The sequence below is a fragment of the Thamnophis sirtalis genome, unplaced genomic scaffold (genome assembly GCF_051295495.1).
Source record: "Thamnophis sirtalis isolate CommonGarterSnake01/CBP01778 unplaced genomic scaffold, rThaSir2_p1.2 scaffold_11, whole genome shotgun sequence".
Lineage (NCBI taxonomy): Eukaryota > Metazoa > Chordata > Lepidosauria > Squamata > Natricidae > Thamnophis > Thamnophis sirtalis.
Genome location: NW_028261391.1, coordinates 21,915,311 through 21,938,493, shown reverse-complemented (window position 1 = coordinate 21,938,493; position 23,183 = coordinate 21,915,311). Strand labels below are relative to the sequence as shown.

Sequence of the window (23,183 nt, the reverse complement as noted above, 5' to 3'; positions counted from 1 at the left end):
TACCGTATAAGTATAAGTATATACTTATACGGTACTGTAAGTATAAGACACATCTTTTTTCCTCTAAAAAGAGGCTGAAAATCTGGATGTGTCTTATACACCAAATACAGCATTTTTTGCCTCCTGAAGGCCCGCCCCCTTCACCAAACTGGCCGTGCATAGCCTTATGGAAGCTTTCAGAGAGCTCCTGGGGGCTGGGGAGAGCAGAAATGAGCGGAAAACAGGATGGTTTTTGCTCAATTTTGTCCCCCAGCCCCCAGGAGCACTCTATAAGCCTGCGTAAGGCTATGCATGAAATTTTTTGACAACAAAACAAAACGTTTTTGCTTGTTTGGGGGGGGGCGCCCCGCCCAGAAGCCCTCTGCAAGCCTCCCCAAGACTATTCATGCCTTTAAAAAAAAAAAAAACAGGCCCGTTTTTGTGAAAAACAGACCATTTTGGGGAGGTTTGCAGAGTGCAAAAACTTTTTTTTTCCTTTCAGAAAGCTGTTTAGTTAGAGGGATTGATGAGAATTACATTGGTCAAGTGCTGTGCCAGCAGAAACAAAGTTTTAGGTGCTATAGGTTGTCAGCGATTTCCTTCTCCAACACATGGATAAATACACCTGGAAACATCTACCTACCTACCTACTCTCTCTCTCTCCCTACCTATCTACTGTATTTCTCTCTCCTCCCTCTACCTACCTACTCTCTCACACTCTCTCTCCCCCTACCTATCTACTGTATTCTCTCTATTTTTCTTTATCCTTCTACCTACCAATCTACCTACACTCTCTCTCTCTCCCTACCTATCTACTGTATTTCTCTCTCTATTTCTCTCTCTCTCTATCCCTCTACCTATCGACCTAACTACTCTCTCTCTCTGTCCTTACCTACCTACTGTATTTCTCTCTCTTTCTTTCCCTCTCTCTCTATATATATCTACCTACCTACTTTTTTTTAAAAAAAATGCCTCTTCAAAACCTGGGTGCGTCTTATACTCCAAAAGATATGGTGCCTCCAGAAACACAGCTTTAGGAAGAAAAAAAAACAGAGAGAGGACCACGACCTCATTTCATCATTGTGAATTTCCTGATAGTGACTGTGTTATGCAGAATGTCAAACTACATAGGCTTTTCAAGGACTGATTCAAGAGGTGGACTTATTCAAAACTAATTGCTATTAAACTTTGAGTTTATTCCCAGGTAAATGTAACTAGGACTACAGATAAGTCCTTAAATTGCCTTACTTCATACCTGGAATTAAGAATGTGCTTACACATTTGTCAGGGATATTATGCCTCACGCAAAAAAAAGTTACGAATTAGCCTATGGTATTTCCCTTTACAAACAATGCTAGAAGAAAGGGACAAACAGTTCCTGGGTATCTGTAATTTATGCCCTAAGGCTTAAATTTTAGATTTAATATCCATTGGAAACCTTGTTCAGCAGAAAAGGGCATAGCATAAAAATATGCATATAATTATTCATTATATATTACATATTAATAATGCATCCAAAGAAGCATTAAAGTAAATGGAAAGTAATATTTTACTCTCCTTTTGCATGAAGAGTAATACAAAATTAAATCTTGGGGTGAGGGGGGAGCTATCAAGGAACAATATAAATCAAAGCATATGCTTATTATGTCTTTGCTTGGTGATTACTTTCATTGTCTGTCGTATTTCAAGTTCTTAATGAAAGAATAAATTTGGAATAATTTTCCTATAAATTATGATTCCTACATGAATATTACATGTTTGCCTGGAAAAAGCATGCCTTTCTATGCAACCTATGGATCTGTGGCTGTAAATTGTACTTAATTGTTTTATGGCTTGACATCACACAATTCAGGATTTATTGTGACAAGGCTGAAGAGAAGTCCAGATATCCAGAAAGATAAGACCACAAAAAACACTTTTGTGGAGCAATTGTTTTGTAGTAGGCCAGCACCATGGAGTATTGAAATATGTCTTTTAAAAAAATGTTGCTTTATTTTTGCCTCACATGCAAGTTAATAGTGTTTTAGCAGACCTGCTAAACCTGTGTGCCTCTATAAACACAAATAGATGTCTGATGGTTGAATTTTAAATGTACATCCTTTAATATGAATGTAGATTCCATGCATCATAAATCAATGCTGCAAATTGCAGAAAGTACTACAGGCCATCTTGTGGCTGATCTCAGGAATGGTTTAAATTGGCTGAAGCATTTATGTATGTGTCTAAAAAAGAAGCGATTGTATTTTTTATTATTGCTACAGGTAAATAGTTTTCAGCACCATTGTAATTTCTACTTTCCTTGGGTCAAAATTATTTAACATTCCAGGTTTAGCTTATCTATGGCCTGGTGATGTATTTGATATGGTCATCTAGTAAATTATTTTAGTTTTCCTGGAGGTGCTTAAGGCATGATTTTGGCATTTTACTTCCCTTCCCTGCTTTTTCTCTCTAAATGTGTTGAACTTCAATTTCAGTGCTGATTGTAAAGCTGCAAGTTAAAATCTTTAAAAGGATTTAAAAGAAACCTTTAAAAGGAAATGTGCTTTACAATCAAAGGGATATTAAAATCAGTTTTTAAATTAACCTGTAAACAGACTTTAAAAGCTTAACTCTTAATATTAGAATTACACCACTCAGACTACTAAGAATTATACATGTCATATTAGTTTTTCCCAGTTTATAAAACAGATTATAATAATTATATTATTATTGTAGATTATTGACAAATAAACATTTACGTTTTTTTACAACTCATCATTTTTTTTCAGATTTCCCTTGAAACCAAACAGATTAGTCTTCTCATTGTTTGAAATCCCACATTATTTTATATTGCAGCTATGTTTCTAATTATAAACATTTGTGCAATATATTTTCCTCTTATTTTTATGTCTAAGTATTTAAGTCAGCATTCTTCCTTTTGATAAACACACATACTTAATCCTGTAAAACATCAGTGAATCCTGAAAATTCATTTTGTAATATGACATGAAAAAAATATTAATACATGGGAAACTACTCATATTTAGTTTAATCACTGTCTTGCTCACTTCTTTTTCCTACTTTTTAGAGTATGGTGTGTGGACGACGATAAAATTTAAAAGTTCAAATGTTGCCTGTCCAATACCCATCTCTATCCAAGATGATAATTTTACAGAGCATGGTGACATTTATTCTAACTTCTTTCCCTGCATTTCAATTGCTGACTTCACCGTATTATAACTACAGATAGTCCTCGACTTACAACAGTTCACTTAATGACCATTCCAAGTTACAACAACACTAAAAAAATGTGACATGACCTTTTTTTCACACTTAGGACTTCAGCAGCGTCCCCATGGTCATGTGATCAAAATTCAGAATGCTTGGCAATTGACTCCTATTTATGACTACTGCAGTATCCCAGGATCTTGTGACCACCTGTTGCAACCTTCTGTTAAGCAAAGTCGGTGGGAAAGCCGGACTCACCTTAACAACTGCAGTGATTCACTTAACAACAAAGAAAAGTCATAAAATGGGGCAAAACTTCATTTAACAAATGTCTTGATGGCAACATAAATTCTCGGCTCCATTGTGGCCATAAATCTAGAACTACTGTACTGATTCAGCTAGATATCGGGAAAAGATATAGTATCTACAACTAAAACTATAGATTTCAAACCAGTCTTAATGTGTATTTGATCAGTTGAATTTTGTATAATGATGAGTAGATTTAGTTAGACATATATTCATTTTTATGGTTTCTATATTTGTTAAATTTTTAACTTTTATAATTAGAAACTGTATTTTTCCTTCCTGTGCTGGCCTTTGCCTGTAATAAAGTTTTGATTTGATTTAATAATCATTGATAACAGATGTCAGGAAAAGGAATAATATCTGGAACTAAAAGTCTTTTGTTATAGATTTGTTCCTTAATAATTGTTCCAATCTAATCTTTTTAGCAATTTCTTATAAGTTAATCAGTCTTCAATTGGATTTTATTTAAATGTATGAGCAGTAATTATGTAGCTTTTGAGTATAAACATTTAAGATTAGAAATAATCCTGTTTAACTCCACTTTTAATCCACTTTGCAGTGATTAAATGCATCTCGTATCCCTGCAGAAAATGATAGCTATCACTTTTCCTCTTTCTTTTCAAGGTTACAGAGTGGGATGAATTTACAAATTTGTTTTGTCAATGACAGTGGAAGTGACAAAGATAGTGATGCTGATGACAGCAAGACTGAAACTAGTCTAGATACTCCTTTATCTCCTATGGTGAGTGTTGCTGTTGATCTGATAAGTACCTGTAGATCCTTCAGAAACGTTGGGATGGGAAAACCACTTTCTTCCATCATTGTTTTAATATACTTTTAATGCAATATGTTTTTTTGGCAAACTGACTTTATTCGAGGCATTGGGGTATATTTAGTTTGAGCATGTAAAATCATGTTGCTTGGCTTTAGTGTCTTTTAAGATATATGAGCTTCAACTCCCACAGTTGCTTGCTAGAGAATTCTGGGTGTTAAAAGTCTACATATATTAAAAGAGATTGAGAAATACCAGTATAAAAGATAACAAATATATATTTTTAGTGGCATCAATTTTCACTGTAAATTACATGCATGGCAAGGACAGCTGCTCTTGAGTGGCCTGGTTTGTCCATAATCCAGTCCTAATAATGTTTTGAAACCGTAATGGGCAACAGAGAGGCCTTATACAGCTCTCTAAGCCAGGGGTCCCCAACCAGGGGCCATGAGGGGTTTGCAACTGGGCCGCAAAAAAGGCTGAGAGCGAGCGCACATATATCCTCACTTGAACGAGCAGCAGTTGAGTGTATGTGTGCACTCCATTTGCGTGAGCAGTAAAAACGCATGCATGCCACTGACACAAATCGAGCTGTACACATGTTTGCTGGCCACTTCCACAAACCATTCCCCCCCTCCTTCACCGCCAGTCCAAAAAGCCAGAAATGTTGGGGAACTCTGCTCTAAGCTAGAATAGAGATGTACAATATGCTGGATAAATTTGACTGACATTTAAGTATGTTAAATAATATTCAATACTTTTCCTTTATGATTAAATTTCTCAATAAAACATGGGACTTTCATTTTGGATGTGACTCCCATGTACTTCCTGGCCCTGTTGATTTTCTCTGATGTGGCCCTACCCACTGCAATCCATCACGAATTATAAGATGATGTGAATGCTATGGAAGAATGTAGTTCTAGCTATTCATTTATTTATGTGCTGCCTGATTCCCAGAACTGTAGGCAGCTTACAGATGGTTAAACTTTAAACACCTTGAACAAGAAAAGATCTTAAAGGAAGATAAACAATTCCTAAACAAAAACAGAACAAAGATGGCAGAGATAAAAAAAACTCAAACGACTTGTTACCTCTTGCCAAAGATAACTTAGTGCATTTACACGAACATAAACACATATATAATAGTGCTGCTCACTTATATTAACTACATCAATTCATGGCTTGTGTATATATTGAGTAATTACAAAGTGAGGCAATCCCCTTTTTTTTATATCAGTAGGTGGGATCTTGAAAGAGACGTGTTGATTTACATTTGCTTTGTTTTTTTAGAGCAAGCAGAGCTCTTCCTATTCTGACAGAGATACTACTGAGGAGGAATCTGAATCCTTGGATGATATGGATTTTCTCACAAGACAAAAGAAACTTCAAGCCGAAGCCAAAATGGCTCTGGCGATGGCAAAGCCAATGGCCAAAATGCAAGTAGAGGTGGAAAAACAGAATAGGAAAAAATCTCCAGTAGCTGATCTTGTATGTATCCCATAAAAAGTCATGCTTTTCATTTCCTTGCATTTTAGGGGTTACCCACTTTGTGGAGGGAAGCATTTATAAATTAAAGTGCATGGGTTGTTTTTGGTAGACCTAGAATATGTTTTAAAAAATAACGTACGGTTATTCTTCGAGTTACAGCCATTTGTTCAGCAGCCATTCATAGTTACAAAAGCACTGAATAGGAGGAATTTACAAGCAGTACACAATGTTGCAAGTTCCCTGTAGTCATGTGATCACATTCAGGGCTCCTAGTAATCAGATTTCATGTGCAATGGTTGCCACACACTGTAGTCATATGATCACAATTTGTAACCTTCCCTGCCAGTTTCCCACAAGCAAAGCCAATGGGGAACCCAGCAAAGAAGATTACAAGTTATTCCTGTTAAATCTCTCCTGCTCCCTCAGTAGCCCACACTTAATGATACACGACCCTCAGTTTAAAATGGCAATGAGGATTGCCAGTGCTAAGCAGCATGGTCAAATGATGTTGTGTTTTATGACTACATAATTTAGTAATGGAAATATTGGTTCCAATTGCTGTTGTAATTCTAGAACCATCTGCATTTCACTTGTATTTCATATATCAGAATACAGTGGGACCTCGGGTGCCGACCGTAATCCTTTCCAGGATTTCGGTCGGCACCCGACTCGGTCATGACCAGAAGCAAGACTGACTGCGCATGCATGCACACAAAACAAACAGCACGGAAGGGGAAATTGCTGTGGCTGTTTATTCGGCACCCGAGGATGTGTTCGTGACATTAGTGAAACATTTAACAGATTTTTCGGTCGGCACCCAAATTGTTTGTGGTCTGAGCTGTTTGAGACCCGAGGTCCCATTGCGTCAGGTGATCATGGGGCACTGCACATATCCGCAAATGTGGGATATTCATGTAACAGGGAGCAGACATTCAAATCCAGGTCATAAGTCTCTTTATCAGGGTACATGATAACTTTGAAAAATTCGCTAAGCAACACATTGTAAGTCAAAGACTACTTGTAGTAATGCTGGCCTTTTAGGTATCGAACAAAAGTGGTGAGACAAAGGGGATAATGAAGATAACATTTTCCAACCCTTCAAACTTGTCTTGCCCATGCCAGTTTTGCCATATTGGATGTTTATGTTTTACATTTTCCTGTTTCATAGAAGGGATTCTCTTCCCTATCCAATCTAAAATTGTATGGTTCATTAAGTACAGTACCATAAGATTCTGCTGCAAGTGTGAATGGCATCAATATGCAGTTTTAGCATGCATGCCATAGATTCGCCATCAAGGGCATAGGATTTCCTGCCTAAGCATGGTGTTGGATTAGAAGATCTCCAAGGTCCCTTCCAATTCTGTTACCCTATTCTATTCTATTATGCACTGGAGACAAATTCTTTGTGTGTCCTGTTAGGTAAGCTCCCCGTGGGGACAGCGAGTGCGTTCAGAGAAGCGTTGTGAGAGTTGTGTTGGAGAACACACAAACCAGCATACAGAGACACTGCAGTTTAAATAGGCTTTTACTTTCGTGGAAATAGAGGTATCAGAGTCCATCAAACAGTCCAAGTCATACATGGATAAGACAGTCAGTCATCAATGTCTTTCAGTTAAGGGATAATCCAAATAACATAGTCCAGTATCATATAATCAGTTCAGAACTCAAAGTTTGCTAGCAGTTGCAAAACTTACAATAGCTCACGGCACTTTCTAACAGCCAGCTTCCAAAACACTCAGATCAGATCAGCCCAGCATCTAACAAAACAGAGAGCTAACAGTCATTCTGGCTCCCTCTTACAGCCAATTGAGGAAAATAGCAACCAATCACATTTTACAGTATGATTTAAAGAAACAGGTACAGCATTGCTATATGATTTATATATTGCCAACCCAACCATTAGATTATATTCCTAACATGTCCAATCACACTTGGGCAATAAAGAATTCTATAAAACTATATATTCTGTACACTGGTAAAGAATCAAGAAATTATACAGGTAGTCCTTTGACTTATTATCACAACTGAGCCCAAAAATTATGTGGCTAAACAAAACAGTTGTTAAGTGAGTTTTGCCCCATTTTACAACCTTTCTTGCAACAGTTGCTACAAGTAATTTAAATCATTGCAGTTGTTAAGTTAGTCACACGGTTATTAAGTAAATCTGGCTTCCCCATTGACTTGGCTTATTAGAAAGCCCAAAAGCTGATCACATGACCCCGGGACATTTCAATCTTCATAAACCCATGCCAGTTGCCAAACTCCTGAATTGTGATCATGTGGCTATGGAGATGTAATGGTTGTAAGTGTGAAAAATAATCATAAATCATTTTCTTCAGTGCCATTGTAACTTTGAATGGTTACTAGATGAATGTTGTAAGTCAAGGATACATGTGCATTGTCCAAGGCACATTAATATAATATTTTTAAAAATATCAATGTTACTGCTACTATTTTGACATAGGAAGTTGATTATTGCAAACAAAGAGTGTGCTGCTCAAACTAATACATGCCTTAAATGTTTTAATGTTATTTTTAGCTGCCACATATGCCTCATATAAGTGAATGCTTGATGAAAAGAAGTTTAAAACCCACAGACCTGAGAGATATGACAATTGGGCAACTACAAGTGATAGTCAATGATCTACATTCACAGATAGAAAGTAAGTGGAAAATACTTCTTCTGCCTTTTTTCTTTGTCTAACTATTATTCACAGTATTTTAAGGTCAAAGTACTGTATATTAGGTTCCATGGGCCCCATGGCAAGATTATAATGATGTACTAGATAAGAATATATCTTATGATTGGACACCATGTGTCTACCAGTAGCCTGAGAACCTGAGAGCTGAGGTGGCACAGTGGTTAGAGTGCAGTACTGCAGGCCACTTCAGCTGACTGTTATCTGCAGTTCGGCGGTTCAATCTCACCGGCTCAAGGTTGACTCAGCCTTCCATCCTTCCGAGGTGGGTAAAATGAGGACCCAGACTGTGGGGGCAATATGCTGACTCTGTAAACCGCTTAGAGAGGGCTGAAAGCCCTATGAAGCGGTATATAAATCGAACTGCTATTGCTATTGCTAATTGTTATTTTGTAATTTGCATATAGACTTCCACAGGGTTCTTCAGCATCCCCAGCTGAATAAACTGACAATTAATAAATTGAGATTAATATTCTCACCTAAAGTGGAGAATAGATTATGCAAGTTAATGGGATGATGGGAGACAGTGCAGGTGTCCCCAAACAAAACATGAATTCTAGGCTAGAAATACATTTGTGTTTTTTTTTCCAGTCCTGTATGAAAGAGCTTGGGGGTTTTTCTGGGAGTAAAAGACAATTTGGGGTCAAATTGAGCTTTTGGGTTGGATTAATGATTTGCCATTGTGTTCTTTCTGTCACTTTTATTTCCTACTCTGACCCTGAAGAATGGGTCAATTTGTCATGGAGAATTTGTTGCGTATGTTTTAATTTTGTATGTTTTAGTGCTACATGGTTTTCTTTCTTTCGTTGTTTGTTTTTATCTGGTATGCCACCCAGAGACACATTGTTTTGGCTGGGCAGCAAATAAATAAATAAATAAACAAGCAAGCAAGCAAGCATTCACCTCCTGGTGACGCTGCAACTTGCCAACATTAGTTATAGTCCTGACACATACGTATGGAGGACAACAGGTTGACAAACACTGTGAGGCCTTTATCTAATTAGAGAGTGAAGAATTCATTTTAGTTGTTTTCTTCTAACATGACATCAGTAGCTGTTATGGTAAGAACAATAGCTGCTTTCATGTATCAGTAGAGCCAGGGCTGCATCTTACATCAGTCTTTCCTATCATGTGATGCTCCAGATGGGTTGGCATTAAAACACAAGACATTTAGTCCCAACACAATTGGAGGGCATGACCTCTTAGATAATGCAGCTTCTGGCCTTGGCAATCTGCTGATGGCAAACGCAGCTTTAGTCCCTTAGACATCCAGTCGTGAGGATTTTCCATCAGTTCGTTCAGTTGAGGAAAGGCCAGATGTTCCATAGACTGCCTGTCAACTTAACATTTTAAGATCCTGTGCGGCTTCTAAAATTTGTCCTTGATTATCCCATGAGACCTGCAACAGTATTATTTCAATATTTTGCTACCTGCTATTCCTAGAAACATGACTTCACATCCTTCCTAATTTATATGCAAGCCAAAAAACTAATGGAAACCATTATATTGTTTTGGAAGGAGATATCAAACGTCTGTCTCACAGTGGCTAAAAGTATCCAAAATGTTAGAAAAGAATTAATTAAATTCCATTTCCCCCCCCCCTTTCTTTTTTTTCAAAATCAGGTTTGAATGAAGAATTGGTGCAACTGCTGCTTATTCGAGATGAATTGCACACAGAGCAGGATGCAATGCTGGTAGACATTGAAGACTTGACCAGGTTAGTATCACTGTCTATTAAGTTCTGTTGATAAGGCCTATATGAAAACCATTTGATGGGGCAATGACCTGTCACTGCTACCTTGGGTGGGAGGAAATGTTCTGAATTCCTCAAACTATTGTCTCATCAACGCTTGGATCATATCCCAAAAGATGTACAAAAAATCTCTAAGACCTATGAGTTCCCAGGTTGAAATGGCTTATTTTTTAGGACTACACAACAGGGACGTTCACAGCAAGCCAAGATTTCATCAAAATGATGAACCCTGCACCATGATGCTATCACATGTCATGCTTATTTGGCTCCTTGCTTCTATTTTATTTTACAAACCAATATCATAAAGTAACATGCAGTGGCTTTATTTCTCCAGAATTCTTATTCAGGGCAGATGCTGAATAAATAAAATGGGAAGGAATAATTTCCAGGGGAGGAGGGGGTTAATTTTTTTTTTTTAAAAAACTCCTCTTTCTTTAAGCTGCAATGCTTAACCTTCAGTTCATACCAAACAAATTTGGCTGAAGCACGCAACAAAAAAAAACCCTCCTGCCATTTCTCCTCGGATAGAAAATGGCGTTTGGATAAATAACCTGCCCTCTTTTCTCCTGGAATGAATGTTTAGAACATTGAAAACTAATCTGGTTTGGGAAAGAGTGTCATTACTGTTGGTAGGGTTTTTGATTCTGGGTTGGTTGGTTCATTTTGCTACTTTACTTTTAACCAGACTAGTACTTGATTTTGTGTTGATTTTATGCGGGTGGCTTTGTCCTTTAAAATCAGAAGATGATTTTGCCGATCAAACAATTGTCTGTGATTTAGATTTCCCTATCTGGTTATTAATGGAGCTTCTTGAATCATTGAATCAATTTGTCATTTAGAATCCAACACTTTGTATTTCCTCTAGTTGCTTCTAGTGTGATAGTTCTGTCAGTTTCTGTCTCTCCTTTGCTTTGGGAAGATCTTGTTGCCAGGGAAATAGTAAAAGTTGTCAGAGAATTGCTTCCAGCGCAGGTATAGCCACTTCTTTATTTAGAGTCTGTTTTGAGATGTTCATCTTAACTAGAATGCCAAATGTTGTTGGTTTATTCTTCTTCCACATCCTTTTCTCAAAAAAGCTATTGTTTTTTCCCCCCACTAACTTTGCTGCATCTTGCTAAGGGCTCTTTATCACAGTTGCATTAATATGCATTCTCGAGTTGTTAGAAAAGTGTGTTATACTTCTGCTGCCTGGACTGTTAAACTCTAATCTGTGCAATATTGGGGATTGCAAGTTATCAAGTTATTCCATTTTTATCACGAGACAATTTTATTTATTTATTTTTATTTAGTTTGTCAAAGATATAAAAAATAACAGGTATAAGTATAAACATAAATATGAGTACAAATAAATGGAGACAACAGGACAGGGATGGTAGACACGCTGGTGCGCTTATGCACATCCCTTACAGACCTCTTAGGAATGGGGTGAGGTCAAGAGTGGACAGTCTTAAGTTAAAATTATGGGGGTTTGTGGATTTATGAGTTATTTATGTTATTTATAAGTTATTTAGTTATTTATGGATTTACGAGTTATTTATGGGTTTGTGGTTTATGAGCAGCAATTAGAAGGATCCCTTAACATTGCGTCTCCTCCCAACCAGCTTCTCCAGGGCTTCCCCAGTCACTCTCCTGGAGATGTGGAAGACAGGCTCGAGGAAGTATAGTGGGTGCCTAGGATGAAGGCTTTAGCTGCCTCTTGGTTAGCTGAAGTGATGAGTCAGAGTCATCCAGTGTGACTCAGATTTGCAGAAGCAAGTCTTCCCTTTAACAATCCATGTGCCTAGGAACTGTGTAAAGTTCTGAAGAACTGCTTTAAAAAGCCAGAACTTAAAACCCAGGCTGTTTCTAATCATGGTTTTTGAGTGTCTTGGCTGCCAGGTCAATAGAGCAAAAGAGGAGTGCAGTGTGAAGCAATTTACACAAGCTATGGTTACACATACCAAAAAGAGCTCCATCCACTTTATCTGAGGTTCATCGTCTACCTTTTCAGTCAGTCAGCTGGGCTATTTTTGGACACCAGTTTTCTGAGCTTCCTTTTGCTTGGGCCCAAAGAAGAAACTGAAAACTCTTTGTGAATTTCACCCCAGTATATCCCAAATATACCAAAGGAATAAGTGCTGCAAGAGAGAGCAGTGCTTTCAGTCAATAGCTGTGATCGGTGGCAACCAGAAATATATCAAAGGACTGGCCTGCGGTGCCTCTGCTGGCCAGAACGGGCTACATGCATCCCCTCGCCCCCCCGCAGGCCATTTTTGGCCTCCACAGCCTCCTGCAACACTCTGCCAGCCAAAAACAGGCCACACAGAGACCTCCCCTCCACCATGTTTTGGCTGGTAAAGTGCTACAGGAGACCATTCAGGGGCATCCCCTCCATGTCCTACTTTGGCCGGCAGAGTGCTGCAGGAGGCATCTGTCCCGTCTCCTTCTCCCCTCCCCCCCATTGGCCCACAGAGAATTACAATGCTGATCTGCCCCTCAAAGAAATCCAGTTTGACAGCCCTGATTTAGATCCTTTTGCATTAAGTTGGGAATAACACGTAGGCTGCCTTATGAGGGCATAACTCCAAAAACAGTGGGTCATCTATGCCATAGGTAACAGGACTTGAGGATGAACCCTAAATCATCTTTTTAAAAAGGTCATGTAGTTCCGTTGTTTCCTACTTCTTGCTTCATGGGCTAGTTGACATATATTTACTAATGAATTTTACATCCAACCAGAAGGCTTCTGTTAATTATTTAAAGAATGGAACCATGGTTGGCCATAGAAAATGACTTTGTACTTTTTGACTTGAGGGAGCAAAATCAATCAAAATAGCCTGGAAGATCAATGGCGTTAAGTTTCTGAATGTAGCTTTATCTCCCCCCCCCCTTCTGAGTTGATTAAAGAGGAAAGCTCAAGTAATAGCACCAACATGTATTTATCAACGAATCAAATAAATAGAGGATATAATTTTTTGGGGGGGGGTGGTGCTGTAGATATGTTAGGGAAGTTTACAAATTATATTATTCAAAATACATCTTGCGTTTCTGTGATTAATTAATAGTTTTTTGCCAATAGATGCATACAATGACTTGAAATTGATTAATTTTGCTCTGGCTGAATTTTTCACCTCAACTTTTAATAGATTTTAATTCTAAAAAAGAAGAATTAATCATCTATAAACCAAGACTTAACTCTGAGCCAAAGCAAACCCAACTGTTTTTTTTTTCTGAAATATTTCTCTTACAGTGTGGCCCCCTATCAATGCCATGATAATTTAGCACCATTGCTACAGACAAGGTAAAATATAATGAAAAGCTCTGTTTATCCAGATCTCTCTAATCCGTCCCTTCCTCATGCAATATTCACCTTCTTTTCCCCTTTTGTAAACCCTTTGTTGTCCTTTGCTCCAATTACTTTCATGTTTCCCAGATTGTCTCATTAAGAAAGTCTCTAGTAATTTCACAGCAAAATATGCTAGTCTGCCTTTCTTTTAACTTTCTTCCATGTAATGTGTGTTCTACCACTGATCTAACATCTTCAAAATTCCATGAAATTCACACAGTATCTTCAGTGCTTATTTATGATGTCATGACATTGATTATTCAACCACACAATCTTTTTGATGGATCCAATGTTTAGATTGTAAACAATCTTAATTTATAACAATTTAGGAGTGATTTAGAGATTACTAATTTGACAAATGCATTTAGATCAGCCCTTGTTCTCTCAAACACACACACACACCGCCCTTTCCAATATTTCTAGCCAATAATTTTATACATAGTAGCCTGAGAACTTAGGAAGTTTTGAACCTTAAGTTTCATAAAGATCTGAAGGAGTGAAAAATCATTTCAAATTGTGAAGATAGACGCATCCTATTTTAACCCAAATGCTTTTCAAATATATAATTTCCAAAGTTCTCAAAACTTTGGGCTGATGTGTTTTAATTGTGAATATTGAAAAAAAAATGAAATATAGATTTATTTCGATTCATCAAGACATTCATTATGAAGTTGAATCCATCTGAACTCAGTCAATACTTGCAAGGGCACATTTTATAGGCAATGAAATATCTAAGCTAGTTTTTACCAATTTTTGAAGTGTCCTTCAAAGTTGTTGAAACTGCAGCTCTCCTAATATGCATAGTCAGGATATCTGAGAATCATAATAGAAATATAACCAGAAGAATGCCAGGTTAGAGATGAACGACTGAAGCATATTAATGTTTCATGTCTTTTTGAGCCTTATCGGTAAAATACGGTGAGTACACATCATATTCTCTCGGCAATTTTTGCAGCACTTAATCATTGAATGGTCCTCATCCATAGGCTTCTGGAAAGATTAGACTGCACTGTTTCAAAATTGAGTATTTTCATTAACATGTTTATAGTTTTTATTATAATAGTTATGCATTCTCCATTATGGGTTTTCCTGAAGTTGAAGAAAGAGTCAGATACATAGTAAGAAAGGGAATGGATAGCACCTACAGAAATAATTGCATGCCCTCTATGGACAAAATTAGGAAATGCATTTTTGCTCAGCGATAAAAACACATGTGGCTACAAAGGACAAAACTGGACAGACATTAAGCATATCACTGGAAATATTTTAATGGTTTGTAGCAAATATCAAGTTCTAAGATTTTACTTTTAAAAGAATAGCTGCATGGAAAGAGTTGTTTAACTATTTCCTTGTTACAATCTCAATAGAATTGCCCTTTTATTCCTTATAGCTTCTGGAAAAAAAGCAACTTCCCATTAGAGAGTTAAAATTTAGATGGCAATTGCTACTATGTAAATTAAGACAAAGACTATATAACTTTATAATGACGCCTTTTTCTCTTGTCTTGTTTGGACCTGAAAGTGTAACCTATTCAAAGATTATGGATAAAAATGATACAGGAGCATTTATATAGACATCTACATCTATACCAGTGGTGGTGAACATATGGCACATGTGCCAGAGATGGCACACAGAGCCCTCTTTGTGGGCACACGCACAGCCACCCCAACTCTGTTTCAGGTCTCTGCCACACCAGCCAGCTGGTTTCAGGTCTCTGCTGTGCATGCATGGTACGCGCACCCATGTGTGGGCCACAGGCATGCATGCACCCGCACCTTGCTGTTTGGATGCACATGCACACTTTGGGCACTCGGTGCCTAAACAGTTCATCAACACTGGTCTATACTCTAGTAGCATCTATTACTCCCTGTTGAATCTGGAAGTTTGCAGGAGAGATATTTATTCACAATTGCTTAACTCTGCTCTTATAGAAACTCAGTATGGCAAAACTGGAAGCTTAGAAGCAGAGTCCATGCAGATTCTCAATTCATCCAGGCCATGGTTATCCCAAAGGTGATTTTTCTAAAAGGCAACTGGACTTTCTTGGTATTTTCTTTGCAAATGTTTTGTTTCTCAGCCAAGAAGCTTCTTCTCTTCAACTGAAGAAGCCTCATCTTCAGTTCAATTGAAGATGCTTCTTAGATGAGAAGCAAAACATTTTCAGAGAAAACACCAAGAAAGTTCAGTTGTCCTTTGGGGAAAAAACCACATTTAAGACTTAGAAACATAGGTGCCTATCAAGGTACTGGTTGACTAAGCAGGTCAGGGAAGCTAACATTATTAGGCCACAAGTTATTAAAGCATCAGATTTGTGAGCTGGAACACTTAATCTAGTGTTTAAGTGTCACTTAAAATGATTAGATAATAGGGAGTGGAAGAGACCTTTTCCTGATGTTTTTGGCAGCTGCAATATTTTAATAAATAAATATGAAAATAATTGTCCAATTTGATTTAATCTTGCAAATTGTTTCCTAAAAATTAGCTGAAAAAGATGTGAAAACATCCAAACTCAACAATATATCAAAATCTTAGATAAAGCTATGAATACAGGTAGTGCTAAATTAACAACTGGTTACTTAGCAGAGTACTTCTGACTTGGATTTGAAGTTCTGATGGTTGTGGGAACCATGGTCACTCCCCCCGACTGCATTTTTGGCATTTGGCAACTGGACTGCATTTATGACCATTTCCTGCAGTCATATGATCACATTTTATGATAGTTTTGCCAAAGTTTACTTCTGGTTTTTAGCAAAACTGTGCCCATGGCAATTCATCCATTTCCTTTACAGCTGCAGTCATTCACTTCGTCACCACCATCACAAAAAGGGTCATAAAGTCAAGTTGGTCATATGACCAACTCACTTTACAATTGGCACAAGTTACGATTGTGATAGGCAGATTCCATTACTGTTCTACCTAAAGCAGGGGTGTCACACTCAAGGTCCTTGGGGTGGATCTGGGTCGCAGGGTGCTTAAATCTGGCCCATGGGACCGGCCTGAAAATAGCAAAGGACTGGCTTGCAGTGCTTCTGGCAATCAAAACGGGGGCTGGGGGGGGGCCTTGTAGCCTGAAAAGCCTCCTGCAAAACTCTGCCAGCCAAAACAGGGCACGGGCATCCCCATGCCCTGTTTTGGCCGGCAGAGTGTTGCAGAAGGTGTCCATCCTGTCCCCCCCCCACCCGCGGAGAACTATAGTGCTGATCCGGCCCTTGAAGAAATCCAGTTTGACACCCCTTGACCTAAAGCACTACCTGTAATGTATGTTTCTTATCTGTCCTCCCTCCAACATGAGCAAAATGTGACTGCAATAAGGAGTACATCTGCACAAGTATGTCTAATAGTATGCCTCTTGACACTATTCCCAAATGTTTGGCTTCCCTTATGGCTATGCCCATAACTACAATCCAGCAGCATAGGAGTGTGAATCCCTGATTCATGACATATTTTGAGATCAAATCAGGATACGTTATTGCCAGTACTAGCATACAAAATGTATATTACTCATACATTTTTAAGCAATATATACGCAATACAGTTTTATCATCGGTATCTTTGAACACACTTCCCAAACCGATAACAAAACATTCTGGATTTCCAAAGCATGGAGGTGGGTGGATGTAGACAGATGATAGAAAATACATTTTTCTTATCAGCTACATTTCCAAAATAATCAAATGAGTAAGATGTAGCTGTGATAAGGAGTATCAGTTCAATTATGGTAGGAGGATGCTTCCTGACACAATTTCTAAATATTTGGCTTGGGGCAATCTTGATTATTGGGGAGCTACTCCTTAAAAAAGAGTGCAAAATGCAGCCTTAAGCTACAGTTGTATGTTTTCCAATATGGTGTAAGAATTTTCCAGACAGTTAAAGCTCTAAAACAATGTTCCCTAAACTTTAAGGAGTGTAGACTTAAACTCCCAGAATTCTCCAGCCAACATCAGACTTAATAATTATTTTTATAGATTTTTTTTTCTTTTTGTGTCTCTTTCAGTGAAAGTATTCTAACATTTGTTCAATCATGAAAGGGAAAGAGGGGCTAGTAAAGAAAGAAACTATGGTTAGCGCAATAATTCCCATGAATTAATTTTTATTTTATATTCAAAATGACGACAAAATCCAAACTTTGAATAACTATAGAACACGGGTGTCAAACCCGCCTCATCGTGTTGCCGTCATGTGACGTTTCACAATGCTTTTTCCCTTCGCGGAATTTTCCCTGTGCACGATGCACCCAGCCCAGGAGGCCTCGATTTGACATCACTCCTCTAGAGAAAACCCCTGAAATTATCTGAGGATAGGTACAGCTCTGGAGCCACAAATTGTTCTCCCCTGTTGTTGAGGAAAAAGTGCTGATGTTTATGCTCTCTTGTACAAAATGTTTGGGAGCCAGGCTGTACACCCACAATTTCTGTGTATTTCCTGGTAGTCGCTTCCTTGGCAGCAAAAAGTACCAGGCCTAACATTATTTCTGCCATAAATGTATTTATTGGAGGGAAAAAATTGTGGAACAGCCACTATTACTACCGTGCTGGTAATTTTGACAAGTACCATAAGTAGGCTATTGTTAGTGAGGAAGAAAAGGACCCAGTATTTGCTTTGGATTTTATCACTGATGGGATAAAAGGTCGAGAGAGTTGCCTCATAGATGAAATAAAGTATGAAATGGTCCAACGTGCTCATACAGCACCAAAGCAGCTCTTAAATTGGTTTAGACAAAAGAAACCAAAAGTTTAAAAAAATGATTCCTACCCTTTTTGTGATGACAAAGATTATGCAAGTCCCAAGAAAGCAGTTCTATGTTCTCATCTTCTTGGAGAGGAAGGGCAGTTGGGATGAGTTTTAATTTGGCAGATGTAACGCAAAGTACATCAAGGACAAGTGAAATCCGAGACAACACCTTGGTGTTATCTCTCCTATCTACCCTCTGTGAACCCTAAGCTGAGAGAAGTCAGAAAGATTGAAGAGGAAAGAATTTTAATATGGATTTCCCCGGTTTCTTTCAGGCAGGTTATTACTGTGCTACTCTATGCTTGTTTCTTTCGCGTGTTCTTCTACACATTATTGGTGGTTTTATTGCATTTGGTTTAGCAGTGGTATTCTTTTAGATCAGGGGGTGGGGAAATGTTAGGGTATCTCGGTTGGGAGACAGAAAGTAGTGCAGCGAAATGTTGCAGCTAGAGAGAAAGAATGTTGCTAGTAGAAACACATGAATAGAGTTTCAGACACTGCTAGTAAAAACAAGTAGCTTTACTACTGATAAATTGCTTCACAGGCAGTCATAGTAGATAGTAGATATTAGTCCAAACACAATTCAAAGAACAAATAATAGCTTACAGTCGCAGTTCACATTCCAGTCATCAAGCATAGGACAAGCAGAGAGAGTGAGAGTGAGCTCTCTTGACGCCTTCTTATAGTAAAGTTAATTACAGTGTTAAGTACATCCACTCATTTAAAGCAACGACGACCAGATAGATAGATATTGGCACTAGGAGTATATTCCCAACAGGAACCATGGCCCTTTTACCTTTTATGACTTGTGTATTTTAAGTCCAGAATTCCCGAGCCAGCAGCATAGTTGGCTCAACGTCAACACCAAACTGAACCTGGCAGAAGCCATTTTACTGGTTCAAAGTTGCCACATTGTATGGGAGGGAGGAGGAGTTTGAAATATATTACTAGATACAACATAGAGCTTTCTTGTGAGAAACAAAGGTCATCTCCTGGGCAATGGAGGAAGGAGGAGACAAATACCTGAGAAGCCCGCCAACCTAATTGGCCAATGTGACTAATGACACTGGGGCGAAGGACTCATTACTGATTTTAACTATACTGTAAGCATGGGAAAACTCAAGAGTTGGCTTTCCTTCAAGTGTGTTGATATTATTTACCCAATAAAGAAGTTATTTGAGGAAGTGCTTGGCCTCAGAGTTCTTCTTTACTTGGGTTTGTTAGTCAGAACCTTTACACACATCATGGCTGGCTGAGGAGTTGAAGTTCACAAAGGGCAATGAGTCCCCACTTTTGTTCTAGACCAGTGTTTCTCAACCTTGGCAACTTGAAGATGTCTGGACTTCAAGATGTCTGGACTTCAACTTCAAGATGTCTGGACTTCAGCCAGCATTCGCTGGGGGGAATTCTGGGAGTTGAAGTCCAGACATCTTCAAGTTGCCAAGGTTGAGAAACACTGTTCTAGACTATGAAGGGATGTTCCAGACTATGAATCTTAACAAGATTAATCTCCGGAGGAAGAAAGTAAAAACTTGTTTTCTCTTTACCCTTCTAAAATAAAATGTGCGTCAACACACACACATTTTAAAGTAATCAGTAGTCTTATATTATAAATGTATTAAATTTATAAATATAAGACTAAACTAACTTCTTTGTCTTTCCTATCCCAAGATGATTCTTCTGGGTGGAGGTTTTACCTTAAAAGTGGGGGGGGGGGTATTTCTTGTTGTGATTCTACGCAATAACATAGCTTTCTCCATTTCTCTCCAGACATGCTGAAAGTCAGCAGAAGCACATGACTGAGAAAATGCCAACAAAATAAAATGGGACGCCATCCAGCTAAAAAAACAGACTTGAACTTATTTGCTTCTGTTGTTGTACAAGCACTGATGTTCCACACCTGGCACACAAGAAAATCAGTGTTAGCCATTGATTCTGGGCACAATCTGCCAAGCACTAGGAACCCTGCACGAATCCCTCCTCAAAACAATGGTGGATGCACAAGAGTGCTTGGTGAATTGCTCCCTGCTATCTGAAGCTTTATGTCCAGTGACTGGCCTAATTGCTTTTTTTTTAAATTTATTTGCTGTTGGTTTAGGTTTTTTTTTACTTGTGCCACTAAATATTGGACATTTCAATAATCTTACTGTAGAACAAAATGTACAATACTTATAAACATTGCAAACATGAAAAGAAGGAGGAGGATAGTTTAACTTTTATTTTTGTTTATTTAGAGACTTTTAAGTTAAAACAGTATTTTACCATTGACTACTTTTTATCATTTCACCGTAGTTTTAAACAAATGAGACTGTAATTTGAAGGTGCTATACAAGTAAAAGAAAAAAACATACATGCCTGCCTCGTAGTGAACTTGTAGCTTTCAGTAATATGTAATATATATATATATTACATTACTCAGTTTTCAACATTTTGTGAATGTTGACTACCGAAAGTTAATTTTTAGATGTGCTATTTAACATGCAGTTGGGTTGAAAGAGTTACCTTAAAAGTTTTATGTATAAATATGTAAAATAAAAACTAAAATTTCTTTCATACGATGCCTTCTTGTTCATTAGTGGGAACAATGTGATGACTTAAATGGTACATATTTCATCATATTATTTTCATTACCCCCAAAAAAATGTCTGTGCAGTTATCATTTTAAATATTTGCATTTTGTTACTCTGCATTCATTGGGCACACACAATGGTTTTAGTTTAGTTTAGTTTGCACCTTTTACAACAAAATTAAATGCCGTCTTCGGTGTTCATTATGCATTAAAAAAAAACACACACACAAACATCCTTCATATTCTATACACTTGAATTGAAAACCCCCGATATTACTTTAATATTGCACTATATAATAGAATTCAGTATAGTTACTGATTTGGGATAGAAGCTGTTTTTCTGCCTATTTGTCCTTGTTTTTATTATCCTGTACCATCTGCCAGATGATAATAGTTAAAAAAAAGGGGTGCCGGGGATGAAATGGATCTTTAAGAATGCTTTAAATTTTCTTAAGGCAGCAGGAGCTATAAAGCTCTTCCAAAGAGGGAAGAAGGCTACCAATGATCCTCTGGGCAATGACATTAACCCTCTGGAGAGCTGTCCTATCTGCCACTGTGCAATTGACAAACCATACACAGGTGCAGTAAGTTAAAATATTCTCTATGGTGAAGTGATAGGTCACCAGCAGTTTTTCATTCAGTTGTTGTTTTCCTGAGAAGTCTCAGGTAGTATAATCTCTGCTGGGCCCTCTTGACCAGTGCTGCAATGTGAGCGCCCCAGGCCAGGTCCTCTTTTATGATAACACCCAGAAACTTAAAAACTAGTCATTTGCTCCACTTAATCTCATTGATAACCAAGGGTTGAATGTCTAATCTATTCCTTCTATAGTCCATTATAAGCTCCTTGGTCTTATTGGTGTTAAGGACCAAGTTATTGTCTCCACACCACGATGTGGTAGGCAAATTGTTAGGTTTAAACTTAGCAAAAAAGATCTTGTAAGTTGAATAATTAAAGTAATATTGCTGCTTAACTGTGATCTGCAGTTCAGCGGTTCAAATCTCACCGGCTCCAGGTCGACTCAGCCTTCCATCCTTCCGAGGTGAAATGAGGACCCAGACTGTGGGGGCAAGTTGCTGACTCAATTTGCTAAAAAATTTGTAAACCGCTTAGAGAGGGCTGAAAGTCTAAGTCTAATTAATAAATAAATAAAGAAATTTTGAATTTATGGCTCAATAGCACACTTGATAGGGCAGCTTTTATAAATTATTTATAGAGCTTTATAAGACATTACAACTGATAGCACTGGTTACTAATACATAACAATAAGGAAATATTGTATGCATAAAGCAAACAAACTTAACTGAAAAAAACAAAACAAAAACAGAAGAAAAAACGGGAAAAATCAAAATGAAATGCAAAGGGGAAAAAAAAGAATTTGAAGTGTTGAGCTGTTGAAAGATGTTCATTAGTTTTCTGAAATATAAAAGTCTTAATTGTGTATTCAGCCATTACAATTACACATTTATACTTCCATAATTACAGAACTACTCCACAATTTATCTCAGTTGCTTTTCTGCTTTTCGTTATATCTTGCTAGTTGCCACATTCGCTGCTTGTTCGCAGACTTTGCGGTGGGTTTATGTTGTGTAGTTTTTCTGCTACAGATACCTCTCTCCCTGCAGACTCAGACAGCTTTTTCCTTGCTGGACATCCCTGAGGATTTTTATGGAGGCAAGGATGTTTTTCTGGATTCCATCTACTGGCTAATGCCTATGATTGTTGGACTGTGAGTTTCCCTATAGCCTGTTCTCTCTGCTCTGGTTAAGAGCCAGAAGAAAGGATTGGTTACCTGGGTGTGAATAGAAGAGATCCCTTAACCAACTGGTGAGATCAATAAAGGACAGATCCTTATGTATATGAGTGTTGTGAGTGTGCTTGCAAGTGGAAGAGAAGATGGTTTGCTGGGTGGTGCTGACAATTCATAAGCCCTTCAGGATGTCGTCTTCTTCTCCCAGAGATGAATGTATTAGAGGACAGTGAAAGCTCTCCAACTTCTGGAACTGGATGCCGTGGATTGGAGAATGGTACTGTCTTTCATCCAATAGGGGAGAGCCATGTATGATGATTGGTAACTGGCATCGGGAGATTCGGTGGGAGACAAAGAGTGAAGCACTCTCGAGGAATGTAGAACTATTGTCTTACACCAGTTTTGCAGGCCAGCTTTCTCGTCTCAGCCCATATCCAGCCAGCAAACCTTCAGAGGCTCAATTTCTGCTTTCAAATGCCAGATTGTACTGTAATAAACCTCCCTCATCTCCAATCTAGTTGTCAAGGGCCTGGCAGGCATTACTGAGATCTAGCTGAGCTCGGGAAGAAAAGTAGCCCTTTCAAAGATATGTTCAGGTTGCTTTAA

At 38.1% G+C, this 23,183-nt stretch overlaps 1 protein-coding gene across 3 annotated transcripts in view; it reads left to right on the top strand.

The window, feature by feature from the left end:
* SCHIP1 (schwannomin interacting protein 1) overlaps positions 1 to 20,676 on the top strand; it is a 101,312-nt gene extending 80,636 nt beyond the window's left edge. Inside the window, exons 4-9 of one of the 3 annotated variants that reach the window (XM_087725312.1) lie at positions 4,117 to 4,234; positions 5,555 to 5,752; positions 8,292 to 8,415; positions 10,075 to 10,168; positions 13,434 to 13,484; positions 20,031 to 20,676. In XM_087725312.1, the coding sequence (XP_087581438.1) occupies positions 4,117 to 4,234; positions 5,555 to 5,752; positions 8,292 to 8,415; positions 10,075 to 10,168; positions 13,434 to 13,484; positions 20,031 to 20,082 (637 nt within the window). In that variant the 3' untranslated portion in view covers positions 20,083 to 20,676. The remainder of the gene's footprint in view (positions 1 to 4,116; positions 4,235 to 5,554; positions 5,753 to 8,291; positions 8,416 to 10,074; positions 10,169 to 13,433; positions 13,485 to 20,030) is intronic. The other 2 variants (XM_087725313.1, XM_087725314.1) reach the window with 2 other exon arrangements.
* The last annotated feature ends 2,507 nt before the right edge of the window (positions 20,677 to 23,183 follow it).